The 16,948-nt window shown below is 44.5% G+C and overlaps 1 protein-coding gene across 1 annotated transcript in view; it reads left to right on the top strand.

Moving 5' to 3' along the window:
- Positions 1-16,948, top strand: part of LOC117504783 (potassium voltage-gated channel subfamily KQT member 2-like) — a 344,945-nt gene that overhangs the window by 93,416 nt on the left and 234,581 nt on the right. Inside the window, 1 exon segment of the mRNA XM_034164283.1 lies at positions 5,107-5,282. Coding sequence (XP_034020174.1) covers positions 5,107-5,282 — 176 coding nt within the window.

Here is a 16,948-nt window from a genome sequence, read left to right as displayed (position 1 = left end):
AGTTGTTGTGATTATTGATGATAACATTTACTGGAAAGCTCATATTCGACATATTCAAAAGAAAGTTTCTAAAAGTATATTCTAGATCAGGGGTCGGCAACCTATGGTGGCACGCGGCGGCATAATCACTGGCAAGCACAACACTGAACCAGCATCAGCAGAAAAAAGAAAAAAATGTCTGAGTGACAGCACGATCTTCCAACCGCATTCGCTGCACAGCGCCCTGCACCCAGCTCCCGCCCACTTTCCCAGAGACCCATGTGTAAAATTAGCCTAGCGTGCATCAAAATCAAAGTTACCTGATAGCGTTACAAGTAGGGATGGGTATCGAGAACTGGTTCCTTTCGGGTATCGTTAAGAAATGATTTGATCCACCGACATCAATAAGCTTTGTGCTTAACGATTCTGTTATCGGTCCTTCAGAGTGGCCGTTGTTTTGGCGGGTGTTTGTCAGGAAAATGATCATTTCTCTACATTGATTACAGACCCTGCAGCGGGTCCGTAATCAACTTTTCTGCAGCGCGGCTTTGCTTTGAACCTTGAACCAATAGAAGCAGTGGTTTGCAGATTGAAGCAGTGCTTCGAACTATTGCTTCGTTTATTCTTTCTTTCTTTTGCTTAATTTTCCCCCGCTAAAACCCTAAAGAGCACACGTATGTGAGTATTATTTACCTTTTTATGTTAAACTGACCTGTTATAGTCTTCTGAAACAGTTGATAGATGTATTTTATAACTTAAAAACTGGAGCGATGCTAACGCGTTAGCATGTCTATGGCATTTTCAATGTTAAAACTTAGCATTTAGCAATTGCAGCCGTCATCACGTTCGGGTGCATTTGTTTTCAAATTGTAATATTCCTTAAATTTATTTTTGTTTATATATTAATAATCTAATGATTATTATATACAATATATACTTATTATATACAATTTTAGAGAAAGAGACAAAAAGAACCTGAATAGAAACACAACAGAAAATATAAAAGCAACTAACAATGAACATAAATAAATAAATACATACATACATACATACAGAAATAAATGTTTCCTGTGAACACCTATGGGCTGCTTTTGTTGCCAAGCTTGCAGTATTCTCAGCTGACATTGCGTCCACCTTCCGCTACTTCCGACACTTGAGGGAGTTGTCCTCACAACGCAACATCAGCACCGCTGAAATAGCCGAATACATGCGTGAGCTGGAGGCGGAGTTCACGACCGGCTTTGTGGATTTTAAACGGTGCGGTCCGATGTTCTCCTTCTTGATCAAGCCTGACAGCTTTGATGGACATGACCTGGACGCAGCTTTGATCGACTGGATGGATGTACAGGATGTGGAGATGCAGCTGATAGAGCTGAAGAGCTCATCACTGTGGGTGACGAAGTTTGCAGAGCTCTGAAAGCAGCTGGAATCCACCCCTGTGCAACAGCACGGAGCCTGCATCCTCGCATGCTGGACGTCTGCACCAGAGAAGGTCAGCTGTCTCAAGAACATTGCATTGGCCCTCTTGTCAGTGTTCGGCTCAACATACCTGTGTGAGCAGGTATTTTCACACATGAAACGTGTGCTTAGCCCCATCCGCAGCCGTTTGACGACGGACCATTCTGAGGCATGTTTACAATTAAAAGTGACAAACTACAAACCCCAGAGAAAAAAGCTCAGCCAAGAAAAGCAAGGACAGGATCACACTGACTGGTAGGCAAGATATATTAATTGAGACATAGCCTATGATTCATTTTAGTCTCAGCCCACACTGATTAGTTAAATACGTTGCTGTTTGCTTTGAATTTGTTGAATGTATTCCTGTAGTTTGTGTCATTTTTACCATTATTGTTGATAGTGGCACACTCGTTGACTAGAAAATTTGAAATTGGCACTCAGTGTCTCAAAGGTTGCCGACCCCTGGTCTAGATGGTAAATCACTACATACTTTGTATTGTACATTGATTGCACCTTATTTCACATACTGTGCTGAAGTTTGGGGTAATAACTATAAAACTACATTACAGTCATTATTCATCCTTCAAAAAAAGAGCATTAAGAATAATTCATAATTCAGGGTTTTGGGATCATACCAATCCACTGTTTATTAAATCAAAGATATTAAAACGTTATGATATGATTTCATTTAAGACTGTTCAGTTGATGCATAAGCAAGAAATAAACAATTACCTCTCAGAATTCAGGAATATTTTACTCTGAGAGAAGGAATGTATAATTTTAGGGGTACATTTTATTTTAAAATTGCAGGATCTAGGACGACTAGGAGGTGCATTTGTGTCTCCATTTGTGGCCCAAAAAAATGGAATAATTTACCGGAGAAACTGAAGCAATGTCCAGATATTAACCGGTTCAAACATTTATACAGAAAAATAGTATTTTCTAGATATGTATTAGATTAATAGGGTTGAGTTGTGTTATATGTAGATGCTGTTGTACTGGAACCTTCGTTTTTTGTTTTTTTTTTGTTTTTTTTTTGTGAGTTGTCTGGAGAAATATTTGACTTCTTTTATCTGTAACTATGTGCTGCTGTGTTCAGATTGTGTTGGATATATATGTCTATGAACAGGCATATATGCCTGATTGATTTTATACAGGGGGTAGGTGTGGATAAGCATTGCTTCTGCCTACGCCTTTAGGCACCATGTATTTGCTTTATTTTCTTATATTTCTTTTCATCTTTGACTTTTTTGTTATGAGTTTGGTCATTTGTACGAGTGAATTTCTGTTATGCATGGGTGTCTAATAAAAAAAACAGTATCAGGTAGTTCATGTTACTTGCACCATATTTGAACGTTCACATGCCCAAATATGGTCACACTGGTTTACGTTTGGATGAATTACACAAATATACTATTTACACAGCAAGCAGCCAACGCATATTCACATCATACGTGTGCAGTCCATAAAAAAAAAAAAAATAACCTGCTCATTATTTTTATGGACAGAATTTCTAGGCGCAGTCAGGGTGTAGAGGGGGTCTGGTTTGGGAACCACAGAATCTCGTCTCTGCTGTTTGTGGACATTGTGGTTCTGTTGGCTTCGTCAAATCAGGACCTTCAGCGTGCACTGGGGCGGTTTGCAGCCGAGTGTGAGGCATCCAGGATGAAAATCAGCACCTCCAAATCCGAGGCCATGGTTCTCGACCGGAAAAAGGTGCTTTGCCCTCTTCAGGTCGGTGGAGTGTCCTTGCCTCAAGTGGAGGAGTTTAAGTAGACGTAGACTGTGTTTCATAATTATTGTATGGCCTTGCCTTGCAATGTGGAGCGCCTTGGGGCAACTGTTTGTTGTGATTTGGCGCTATACAAGAAAAAAGTTGATTGATTGATTGAAGTATCTCGGGGTCTTGTTCACGAGTGAGGGATGGATGGAGCGTGAGATCGACAGACGGATCGGTGCAGCATCTGCAGTGATGCGGTCAGTGCATCATGGGAACCCCCCAGCAGTCTAAGTCTATAGCAGCATAACTAAGGGATGGTTCAGGGTCACCTGATCCAGCCCTAACTATAAGCTTTAGCAAAAAGGAAAGTTTTAAGCCTAGTCTAGTCTGAAAATTGACAGAGAAACTCACAGTAACGACCAGATGGACGATAGATAATAACAAATAAAACTGTTTTTTGGGACTTCCAGTTTGGATGGACAAGACTAAGAGTCAAGCTTTCAAATGAATTTTTTTTTTCTTCTTCTTTAATATTTATTTCATTCATTTAAAAGAAAAACAGAAAATTAAATTAAAGCTCTGTCTGGGTTTTTGATTAATTAATAAGCTGGAATGGAAGACTGCTGCTAATCCTCCCCCTCGGCCCGTGCTACGAGCATTCTGGCAGTTAGTGTGACTCGGGGGTGTTGACTCATTTAAACTAACATATTCATCCTGCTGTAACCAGGTTTCTGTAAGGCAGAATAAATCAATATGTTAGTAAATGATATAATAATTGATCAACAGGGACTTAGAAGAGAGAGACCTAATGTTTAATAGACCACATTTAACTGTTTTAGTCTGTGGTGCAGTTGAAGGTGCTATATTATTTTTTCTTTTTGAATTTTTATGCTTAAATAGATTTTTGCTGGTTATTGGTAGTCTGGGAGCAGGCACCGTCTCTACAGGGATGGGGTAATGAGGGGATGGCAGGGGAGAGAAGCTGCAGAGAGGTGTGTAAGACTACAACTCTGCTTCCTGGTCCCAACCCTGGATAGTCACGGTTTGGAGGATTTAAGAAAATTGGCCAGATTTCTAGAAATGAGAGCTGCTCCATCCAAAGTGGGATGGATGCCGTCTCTCCTAACAAGACCAGGTTTTCCCCAGAAGCTTTGCCAATTATCTATGAAGCCCACCTCATTTTTTGGACACCACTCAGACAGCCAGCAATTCAAGGAGAACATGCGGCTAAACATGTCACTCCCGGTCTGATTGGGGAGGGGCCCAGAGAAAACTACAGTCCGACATTGTTTTTGCAAAGTTACACACCGATTCATTGTTTATTTTAGTGACCTCCAATTGGTGTAACCAGGTGTCATTACTGCTTACGTGAATTACAATCTTACCAAATTTACGCTTAGCCTTAGCCAGCAGTTTCAAATTTCCTTCAATGTCGCCTGCTCTGGCCCCCGGAAGACAATTGACTATGGTTGCTGGTGTCGCTAACTTCACATTTCTCACAACAGAGTTGCCAATAACCAGAGTTTGTTCCTCGGCGGGTGTGTCGTCGAGTGGGGAAAAACGGTTAGAAATGTGAACGGGTTGGCGGCTTCTGTTTAGGGCTACGCTTCCTCCTCACAGTCACCCAGTCGGCCTGCTTTCCCGGCTTCTCGGGATCTGCTGGAAGGGAACTAACGGCGGCTAATCTACCTTGGTCCGTACCGACTACAGGGGCCTGGCTTAGCTGTAGGATTTTCCAAGGTTTTTTGTGTGTAACCACGCTTTGTACACAAGGCCCCTGATCTTTAATGTCTTTTTTTTAACGTTGTTCAAGAAGTTGTTTTTTTTTTTACGTTTTGTTGAGTCCTCCTGGTTTATGCCAGTTTTAGCTGTGATTCTTTGCTCAGTAAATTTTCAACAGGTTCTTTAGTTTTTACTTTGTGAGAAATGATGTGTATTTGTGTTTGTAGATATCATGGTGTTGATCGCATCGATCTCAGTGTTGGCCGCGGGGACTCAGGGGAATGTCTTTGCTACATCTGCAATTCGTTCGCTGCGCTTCCTGCAGATCCTGAGGATGATCCGGATGGACCGGCGCGGTGGAACCTGGAAACTGTTGGGCTCAGTGGTCTATGCTCACAGCAAGGTAATGCCCCATTGCAACACAGTTTTTGACCATAACACTGTTAAACTGCAGCAGGTCCCAGGGTTCATGTTGGCGCTGCGTTGTTGAGTGTTGAAGCCTCTGGATATGAATAAGTTGTGATGGTACAAGATGACAGTTGAAAACTGTGTGCAACTTTTACACACGCGCTTGCTGTTCTGCAATCTTGCTTCGTCTTGCTGCCATCTCAAAGGCAATCCTGGGCATTCTGGGATATTCTTGGATTCTTTGTGTCAGGTCATGCAGATGATTAGACCACAGTAGAATTTTCTTGGAGTCTGGATGGTGCACTGCTACATCATGGTGGTTCTTGGTTCTTTTTTTGTCAGGCTTAGGATAGGCGTGGCTCAAACAGAATAGGACACAAATGCTAACTCACACAACTGATGGAGTAAGAAAAAAGGTTTAATGAATATAACAAGGAGGGAGTCGGTACACGGGAGGTCCAGCAGTGAGGCAAAGGTAGCAGACAGACGAGAGGCTGAGGCGTGGTCCAAAAAACAAGCAAAGGCCAAAAAACACAGCATGGTGATGTTCAGAGGCAAAGACAAAAAAGGAGGTTGAAGGAAAGGTCAAATACCAGCGGCAGAAAAGACTGAACAGGACTGGAAACAAAGGCTGGCAAGTGAGATACTGTGTGGTCCATCAGAAGTATGATGTCTGTATGTGGTCGAAGTGTTGAACTTGTAGAGACGTTCACTGATCTCAGCAGTGATGTGCATGTCTCTGGGTCCTTGGCATTTGAGATACAAACATGCTTGGGAAGCTCTTATGGGGTCATTAGGTCAAAGGTCAGAGGTGTTTAGTGATGCTGATATCTTTGCAGAAGAATGAAGGTCCAAGTCTTTGGGGTCCTCATGCTTCATGTCTTGCTGTGTGGTTGTAAGACTTGGACATTAACCATGGACTGTCTTTGGTCCCAGGTCTCTGTGGAGGATCCTTGGGTCCCGCTGGAATGACGTTGTACCAAATAAACAGTTACTTACTGAGACTCGGATGAGGAGGATCACTGACGTTGTGATGGAGCATCAATTTTGGCATTTTAGCGATGTGGTGTGTTTCTTTGTGTGCATGATTCAGCAGACAGGTGCCTGAATTGCCTGAACACAAATCATCAGTCTTCTCCACAGTCTCATTCCGCTACCTTATGTTTGACAGTCAGCATAGTTTGGCCTATTTGACTCTTTTACTTCTTACACAAGTATTTTTCCTTTTTGTTTTATAGTTGTTTATGCACCAGTAACACCAGATCAAATTCCTTGTACATGAGGACTTACTTGGCAATAAATTTGATTCTGAATGTTGAGGACCCCAGTGTTTGGAGAAGGCCAAGGGGAAGCCCCTAGCTGTGAGATTGTCTGCTTGGGTGTTTGCCATCCAGGACCTGTGGTGGTTCTGTGGTGTTGTGGATTTGGCCAAACACATGCTCCCAGGCTCGATAGCATGGTATTAAGGTGATGGTGTTGCTTATGAAGGTCTTGTAAGCTGGCAGGATGTGGTCAAGGGTCATCCAGCCAACCCCCCCCCCCCCCTCCCCCATTGACAGTAGCTTTGAGAAGTTACTGGCCCCACCAAAATTCTACTGGCCCAGTGATACGCGTGCAGCGCAAACTGCAGCTGCCGAAATTTTAAAATTTTAATGCAGTTTCGTGTATTCTGGTACATTCTATGGCTGAAATGATTGAACACTGCAGGCACCTTGACACTGGCACAAATTGGATCCACGCACTGGTACACAGTCTATCGTGCTAGAGAGTAAACTCGTTGTAAACTGTGTGCGGCTGCTTGCAAGTGCACAAAGAAATTTTGAAATGTTCACAGTCTGTGAAATGTTCACGTGTAGTTCATGAAATGAATGTGTGCCAAACAATTCAAAAACACTGTGCCACTGCCAGTCACTGTGTCAGCGCAGCGCATCACAGCACAGCGCAGCGTATCGCAGCGTAGTGCATCGCAGCACAGCACATCACAGGGCAGCATATCACAGCACAACGTATCACAGCACATCACAGCGCAGCGTAGTGCAGCGTAGTGCATCACAGCACAGCACATCACAGGGCAGCATATCACAGCACAACGTATCACAGCACATCACAGCGCAGCGTAGTGCAGCGTAGTGCATCGCAGCACAGCACAGCGCATCACAGCTCAACATATCACAGCACATCACAGCGCAGCATATCACAGCACATCACAGCCTAGCACAGCGCATCACATCACAGCGCAACATCACAGCGCAACATCACAGCACATCACAGCGCAACATATCAATCAATCAATCAACTTTTTTCTTATATAGCGCCAAATCACAACAAACAGTTGCCCCAAGGCGCACATCACAGTGCAGGGCATCACAGCGCATCACAGCGCAGCACATCACAGCGCAACATCACAGCACATCACAGCGCAACATATCACAGCACATCACAGTGCAACATCACAGCACATCACAGCGCAACATATCACAGCACAGCGCAGCGCATCACAGTGCAGCATATCGCAGCGTAGTGCATCGCAGCACAGCACAGCGCATCACAGCGCATCACAGCTCAATATATCACAGCGCAGCGTATCAGCACATCACAGCGTATCACAGCGCAGCGTATCACAGTGCAGCTCATCTGAACAATTATGACAAGATGTTAAATCTATAATAAACATAATTTTACATGAGAAGGAATGAAAATGCAACTGTTTTACCAAGGCATCACAATATATAGGGTGTCCCAAAAAAATATACATTTAAAACACTCGGTTTGACCCTTAAATGCTACAAACTTAATCACTTGTGTTTCTTTTTTACTTGCAGAGACCCTGAAATTTATGTTGATGCCAAGGAAGACTCAGGAAAATGCCAAGATTAACCAAACTACAGCGAACAAAAATTATTGAGCTTTGGCACCAGACCAAGAGTGTCAAACAGGTGCAGCGACTTTATGTTCGACTGACAAAATGCAGAGCCAATATTGACACTGGTATGAAAAACTTCAACCTTTCAGCTTTCTATCCAGACATAAATTTATTTCCTAGACATATGCTTTGACCATTTTCTTTGCTGATAAAATGTTGCATATTTTTTGGGACACCCGATAAATATTATAAATAACTACCTTTGAGATGATTCCAAATGCATTCTTTACGTCATGAAGTGCATGAGAAAAGCTGCAGCTGCACAACATTTCTCTGTGATTCCGGAAGCGATTAGAGGTGGTTTCATCAGCCAAACTCTGAGAGCAAATGATGAATCCACAATGCAATAATAATTTTATACAACGCAGCGTCCAGCGGAACATGGCAGGTTGCACTGGCACGACAAATTGTGTGGCAGTGCAGGGGTTAAATGCATGCAAGTGTCAAGGTGCTGTAAGACTGCACAAAATTTCCATGTTTCTAACTTCTTTGCATTTCAGTTTTTCTTTGAACTTACTTTGTACATAACCTTTTGTGTTACTTATTTCCATGTTCTTCATTGTTGAGCATGTCATTAACACTTGTGCAGAATAACATTAAGTGTTAAATTGTTACTATTACTGTTTTGATTTTCATGATTTTTTTTAAAGTAGGAACTGACCTTGCATGCACTTATTAATTTAAGTTATTTTACGTTTTACTCACCATTGAAGTGTGGTTCCTTGTAGTTAATATTTAGCGTGATAGACCTGCAGCGCCCCCTGTGGGCTGTAGATTGGTGTTGTGATTCTAACTTCTCATTGTGGTTTTTGGCTAAAATCTATAGTCAACATTCACATCTCATTTGTCCAAGATGCACGGATTCTGGTGCACTGTAACGTAGATAAGTAGCTTTAAACACACACACAGACCAGTCCCAGGTCTGGATGACAGTGTGAGGGTGGTGACTGATATGAAGTCCCACGTCCTGGACTGAAGACAGTGACAGAGATCACAGATCGTATATTCATTTTTATACAAAATATTGCAACTTACATTTCAACTTGAACTGACTTGACTTTTTGACCTGTGACTAAAAACACATAGAACGTGTTTCTTGTTACCAGCAATGAACTGTAAAAAGGAAAATAAATACACCAGGGAACACTGCGCACTACCGCCACCTACTGTTGGCTGTATAGCAGTAATGGATTCTCACTCACTCAGCCATCTTCATCGGCTTATCCCAGCGCAGGAGGTGGGATTAATGGGTTCTGAGGTGTTAATAAGGAGTTGTTGAGAGGAGGGTGGGGGACTATATTCTGTTGAAGAACCCGTTTTTCTGACCTGAGTGGTGGAGACCCGCTCGTCCACTCGCTGCTGAAGCCTGCTGGCTCAGTTGGCTGCTGCAGCCTGTCTGCTTCCGTCGGTGCAGCTGAATGTCTTTGGGTTGTTGAGTTTATTTTTTTTCTTCCCTCATGTCTCTTTAGCAGATAGTGACCTCATACTGGCTCGTGTTTTTCATGTGCTTTGCGTGGGTCGGTACTGTCAAACTGTGATGCTGGGGTGCATTGGCATGTCCCCCGTCCGTCCTGGGATTTCTCCAGATCAGGGACTGTACCTGGTCATTATCAGCACCTGATCAGCTGTTGTTCTTCTACCTGCCTGAGTCTGTGTACTTCTGTTCTCCAGGGCAGCTTCACACACACAGAAAATTCACTCATTGACCTGAAAATCTCCAATATCGATAACAAGGGTTCAGTTTTTAACATAAGGAGGAAATGCTTTATCCATGTTCTTCTTCTGCTGTCTGGCAGTGGTCAGCCTAATCCAGGTCCCTCGCCCTCTTTAAAAATCATTGACACCCCTGATAATTGAAGATCCAGATCAGACCTTGGCATCCTTCACCTAAATGTCAGGAGTCTGCTTCCTAAGACTGCTTTAGTACGAATCTGGGTATTACCAACTCAACCTGATATCCTCGTGCTGTCCCAGACTCGCTGGAGTAAATCAGTCTGGGACTACGATATTGCTGTCAACACTTAAAAAATGTTTTCCACTGTGATCATCCCAGGAAAGGCAGAGGTGTCACCATTTATATCTGACGCTTCTCTACTCTGTATCTGTTAGCAAACAGTTTGAATTTGGGCCCCTCAGTCAGCCTGCCGCAAGGCGCTAAGCTCACTAAATAATTGTATCTCAGGGCTGTGATGTGGTGAGCTCGTGCTAGCAGGAGACCTCAACCTAGATTGGTTGTATTCAGACTCATACAGCCTAAAATCTATGTGTGACTCACTGAATTTAAACCAGCTAATCCACAGTCCAACTCGACCCAGTATCAAACATCCCTCCCGATCGTCGCTACTCACTTTACGTAATAACAACAACCCCCCCCCCCCCCCCCCCCCCCCCGCCCCACAAGTATTCTGATCTCAAAGTTCTGATGTCAAAACCAAACCGCGCATCAAAAGAGGTTATCAACATTTTGGGAACAGGCTCTCTTGTATGATCTGTCTGTTATTGATTGGAACTGAATATCTCTCTCTGCTGATATTGACTTTAATAAATGGTAAATAGACTGCATTTATGTAGCACTTTTCCATCTGCATCAGATACTTGGAGCACTTTACAATTATGCCTCACATTCACCCCGATGTCAGGCTGCTGCCATACAAGGCGCCCACTACACACCGGGAGCAACTAGGGCATTGAGGACCTTGCCCAAGGGCCCTTAGTGATTTTTCTGGTCAGGTTGGGATTTGAACCCATGATCCTCTGGTCTCAAGCCCAACACTTAACCACTAGACCATCTCCTGGGAGTTGGTCTGGCAGTTTTTCTATGATGGATTCCTGAAGTTAATCAATAAACATGCTCCATTGTGTAAATTCAGAATTAAGGAGTGGAATAATCCTTTGGTTTTCCACCAAAATTGGAGAACTTTTAAAAGAAAGTGACCATGGCTGGTCTAAGGCATGGAAAGTTAAAACAGAGGCTGGTTGGTTATCTTTTCACCAGCTCTGCAACAAATGCACCTTCTTAATTAAGAAGGCTACATCTGAATTGTGTTCATCCAAAATCACCAAAAAATTTAAAAGATCCCAAGAAGTTCTGGAAGGTTGTGAGATCTGCTTCTGGTGCTAGGTCTCCTAGTGAGCCACCCAATTTCCTGCTCAAAGTTTCTACAACTCTGACATAAATGTGCCATGTTAGAATAATTTAATGAACATTTCATTAAAGCAGGGTATTTGTTCGATTCCCTCAACATTGATGCAAAAAAAACCCAAAAAAAAACTGCTCTAAATAGTGAAGCAGATTTGTAGGGAGCTGAAGATGTTGGATTCCAAAAAAATCAGCTGCTCCCGATGGTTTGGACCCATTTGTTTAAAGTTGGCTGCAGATCTGATTGCTGAGCCTCTATCATCTTCAATTTGAGTCTAAGCACAAACAAACTCCCTAAAGTTTAAACCCTCAAATATGAAGAACTACAGACCGATTTCAAAACTTTGCATTCTGGCAAAAGTATTTGAAAAGTTGGTCTGTGATCAGTTGAAGGACGTCCTAGAATCAAATAATGTCTTAAACCCTTTTCAGTCCGGTTTCATGAAACATGCAGCACTGGTACTGCTGTTCTAAACTGTTTCAAACGATGTGTTTGAGGCACTGGATTCTAAAAGGTTTTGTGTTGCACTGTTTCTGGATCTTTCTGTTATGTGTCGACGCGGGTTGAGGAGCGGACCTGCGTCAGACGGAACCCAGCGCTACAAATAACCAGAAAAGCGGTTCCAAAAACAATATATTTATTACACCCGCTGTGCATAAAAGGTGTAAAAACAAAAACAGCGTCCCTCTGGTGGAGTGACTGTTGGCACGCTCTCCAGCGCCCGCAAAGATCAAAGCCCGGCGCTCCTGGACTCACTACCACCGCCAAACACCCCCCAGGTGGACACGACAAACTGACCCTCTGTGAAGCAAAGAAGAGGTGAGGTAAGTCAGCAGTTACAACAATATCTTTCAAAAGACACACGCTATCAGCAACACATTCAGGTCTGTATCTTTTTTAACTTTATGCAAATGAGCAGCTTCTCACAACAGGTGGAGGATCACTCATCCGCACGCCACAGCAGTGAGAAGCAAGCTGCACAATTCTCATCACAATTCAAGTATACTGTGTAACAAAACACCAAGTTACTATCAACAATTAATCAAACACTTAATTACCTTTAATGTGTGCTGACAGCATGTGTCCTCACCCTTCCTTGCTTCACGGGCTCGATGTGTCAAACCCAGGCGCGGTCCTCAGCGTCTCACAAACGAACATCACAAGGTCGAGTTCCCGGCAGTTCTGCTTGAATCACACATGCCTTAAATGCAGAAAGCCATCCAATTATCTGCTTCAGCCAGCACCTTCTCCACAGACAAATCAGTTTCCATGCCACCTGAAGAGCAAAGAAAAGAAAAGAACACCAAAACATCCAGCCACACCCCCCAACACACAACAGAACCCCCCATCAATGGGAAGCCTCCCGGCGACCGAACAGACCAGGCCCGAGAACAGCACCTCCCTCCGGGGTCCACGTCAGGAAGCAGACAGCACCATGCTCCTAAGGTCCACCACAGACAGCAGGACAGGCACCGCAGCTGGAAGGCCGGCTGGAATCAACAAAAGCCCCAAAACATTCCCCAGTACAATTCAACACACAGAAAAAAACATAAAACCCACCCAAAACCTCCCCAGGGGACCGTCCCATCAAACCCCGGGAAGAAAAGAAAAACTCCCAAACGCAAAAACCCAACACAGCCCCACAAACACAATACAAACGTAAATGCATAAAAGAAAAACAACAAACAACCCCCCCAGAATGACCTGCAGAGCCCAACCCCCCCCAGAAGGCCTTCATCGCCAGTTCCAGGAGGAACAGCCAGAACCATAATCCCACAAAGGTCCCCAGGTGTACATGGAGCAAAACGGCGCCCCCCAGGGGACCGTACCATCAACCCCAGGAGGTACCCTCCCCACAACCCCGGAACCCCAGACCCGGTCACACTTGGCTAGTTGGCCCCAAGCCAATTCCCCCCCAGAGGACCGTCCCATCAACCCTGGAGGTGGAACCCGGAAGGAAACAGAACAAAATCAAAAATCAACCCCCGGAGGACTACCAAAAACAACCCCGGGGGGATATAAAACGACCATAAACCCTGTTACCCTCCCCGGCACCCCGAAAAACCCCAGGTCCCTCCCAGAGCCCTTCGGCGGCTCAATTTTGGCGAACGGCTCAAAATATTAAGCCGGAGAAGGGAACAGGAAAAAACTAACCCAGTTCCAACCCCAAGGCGCAGCGGAGAACCGGAAACACGTCCGGTGCCCCAACTCGACCATACCCCAGCCTCTCGGGAGGGGTGGAACTACTGAAATGGCGAACAGCAACAGATCGGCCCACCCCTCCGACTGAGGTAAGTCTCCGCTGCACCACTCCCCGGCAACACCAATGACGAACGGTACAAAGGCTCACCGAGGCTGGAGTGGAACCGGGCCCTAACCAAACCAAGAAAAACGCCTCTAACACCCCCCCCCCTAGGTGCAGAGGTCTTCTGAGAATGCTCAGCGTGACCAACCTGCACCACCCCACAACCCACAAGACAAACGGTCTTGGGGCAAGTGAGGTTGGGGTTAGGGATGTAGAGAAATAAAAAACAACAAAATAAAACGACCCAACAACCCAAACAGAAAATACCTAAAAACACATAAAAATTAACAATGACGTGAGCCCAGGCGGACTTCTAACCGCCTAACAGTCACTCCACCAGATACGCCTCTGACTCCCCATACAATTATAACCCCTATTTAAAGAAAACAAAACATTAACCCATACTAGATTTTTTTTTTTTTAATGTGTGTAATTTTGCCTGTCCCAGAACACTTGGAGATACGTCACCATTATTTCTCTTGACGCTTACGTGTCGGGGCAATACAGGAATCTCTGCTCGTCCGAGCTGCATGGGCTCGTCAACAGGAGGAGCCAGAGGTCCCGTCGGAGGAGCCTCAGTGGGGCGAAGAAGAGGCGGCCCAGATTTGTGTCGGGGAAAGCCCCGAGACGAAAAAACCCGCTCTGATGGGCGTCCTCTCTTGCGTCCACGCTCCTTCATCTGATCATCTAGACGAATCACCAACGATATTAGCTCATCTAAATCGTTTGGCTCGTCACGGACTGCCGGCTCGTCTTTTAATGACTCATTTATCCCATCTACAAACATTCCTCGTAAAGCTGCGGCACTCCAACCTGACTGAGCAGAAACCAGAGAACACTGCATCACCGCACAAGGCTCCGGACGACAAACAATCGGTTCGGACGCCGAATCTCTGGGTGACGGAGTTATCTGCACTAGTATCGATGATGCCGCAGCTGGAGCAGCAGGAAGCGGAACGGCTTGCGCTGCAAGCTCCGTAACACGGGCGTCTGTTTGTTTAATTTGGTTTGCGAGATGCTGTAATTGCTCCCATATTTTCTCCAAGTGTTCTTGAACTTTTTCGGCAAAAGGAACCGCCTCTGCCGCTGGGTCCATTATGGAATGGCCGGGAACTACTGTTATGTGTCGACGCGGGTTGAGGAGCGGACCTGCGTCAGACGGAACCCAGCGCTACAAATAACCAGAAAAGCGGTTCCAAAAACAATATATTTATTACACCCACTGTGCATAAAAGGTGTAAAAACAAAAACAGCGTCCCTCTGGTGGAGTGACTGTTGGCACGCTCTCCAGCACCCGCAAAGATCAAAGCCCGGCGCTCCTGGACTCACTACCACCGCCAAACACCCCCCAGGTGGACACGACAAACCGACCCTCTGTGAAGCAAAGAAGAGGTGAGGTAAGTCAGCAGTTACAACAATATCTTTCAAAAGACACACGCTATCAGCAACACATTCAGGTCTGTATCTTTTTTAACTTTATGCAAATGAGCAGCTTCTCACAACAGGTGGAGGATCACTTATCCGCACCCCACAGCAGTGAGAAGCAAGCTGCACAATTCTCATCACAATTCAAGTATACTGTGTAACAAAACACCAAGTTACTATCAACAATTAATCAAACACTTAATTACCTTTAATGTGTGCTGACAGCATGTGTCCTCACCCTTCCTTGCTTCACGGGCTCGATGTGTCAAACCCAGGCGCGGTCCTCAGCGTCTCACAAACGAACATCACAAGGTCGAGTTCCCGGCAGTTCTGCTTGAATCACACATGCCTTAAATGCAGAAAGCCATCCAATTATCTGCTTCAGCTGAAAGTCTTTAAGGTTGCATGTGAGCACCAGTCACAGGTGCTACACATGATGTTGATAAGGGTGAAGGATTCTTCAGCCAGCACCTTCTCCACAGACAAATCAGTTCTCATGCCACCTGAAGAGCAAAGAAAAGAAAAGAACACCAAAACATCCAGCCACACCCCCCAAAACACAACACTTTCAAAGGTATTTGAACCTGTGGATCACAGTCTGTTGTTAAGACAGATCTGCAGTCATTAAACCATTACTTAATCAATCAATCAATCAATCAACTTTTTTCTTGTATAGCGCCAAATCACAACAAACAGTTGCCCCAAGGCGCTTTATATTGTAAGGCAAGGCTATACAATAATTATGTAAAACCCCAACGGTCAAAACGACCCCCTGTGAGCAAGCACTTGGCTACAGTGGGAAGGAAAAACTCCCTTTTAACAGGAAGAAACCTCCAGCAGAACCAGGCTCAGGGAGGGGCAATCTTCTGCTGGGACTGGTTGGGGCTGAGGGAGAGAACCAGGAAAAAGACATGCTGTGGAGGGGAGCAGAGATCAATCACTAATGATTAAATGCAGAGTGGTGCATACAGAGCAAAAAGAGAAACAGTGCATCATGGGAACCCCCCAGCAGTCTACGTCTATAGCAGCATAACTAAGGGATGGTTCAGGGTCACCTGATCCAGCCCTAACTATAAGCTTTAGCAAAAAGGAAAGTTTTAAGCCTAATCTTAAAAGTAGAGAGGGTGTCTGTCTCCCTGATCTGAATTGGGAGCTGGTTCCACAGGAGAGGAGCCTGAAAGCTGAAGGCTCTGCCTCCCATTCTACTCTTACAAACCCTAGGAACTACAAGTAAGCCTGCAGTCTGAGAGCGAAGCGCTCTATTTTGTGCAAAGATTCTGTAAAAAGTGGTTTGATGGCAGCTCGTGGACTATCTTACTGAGAATAATCTTTTTGAGCCACTGCAGTCTGCTTTTAAACTCTGGTGGGCACCACTAACCAGAAAGTTAGCTTCGATAACCACTAATCCGCTACACAAACTGTGGTCCCTGAAACCTGGAAGGCTCCATCAATTACGCCAGGTTTTAAATCTGGGCCAAAATCTGATTATATCTAACAATAGGCCAAGTTCCGATGGTCCAGTTAAGTCCTGCTGGGGGGCTCTGGCACCACCGGCACCACGAGGAGTGAGGTACTCCTCTGAGGCTCAGGCACGCTCATGAACTCTCGGGTGTTTTTGTTGTTTTTGGTAGTTAGTTGTGATTTTTGGGTGCTTGTGTTGGTTTTGTTTCGTTTTTGTTTCACACTTCACTTTTGTCTTAGGTGACGTGACTTGAGGGGAGTTGTTGGAGCAGTATGTCTCATTGCTAATTTGCTACTTTGCTAACTTCATGTAATACTCATGATAATATATAATAATAATACTATGAATAACTTCATATGTCCTTATACAAATAATGATTGTAATAATAATAGCTTTATGTTTTGTG

Source organism: Thalassophryne amazonica, chromosome 3 (genome assembly GCF_902500255.1).
Source record: "Thalassophryne amazonica chromosome 3, fThaAma1.1, whole genome shotgun sequence".
Lineage (NCBI taxonomy): Eukaryota > Metazoa > Chordata > Actinopteri > Batrachoidiformes > Batrachoididae > Thalassophryne > Thalassophryne amazonica.
This window is presented reverse-complemented; position numbering and strand designations above follow the sequence as displayed.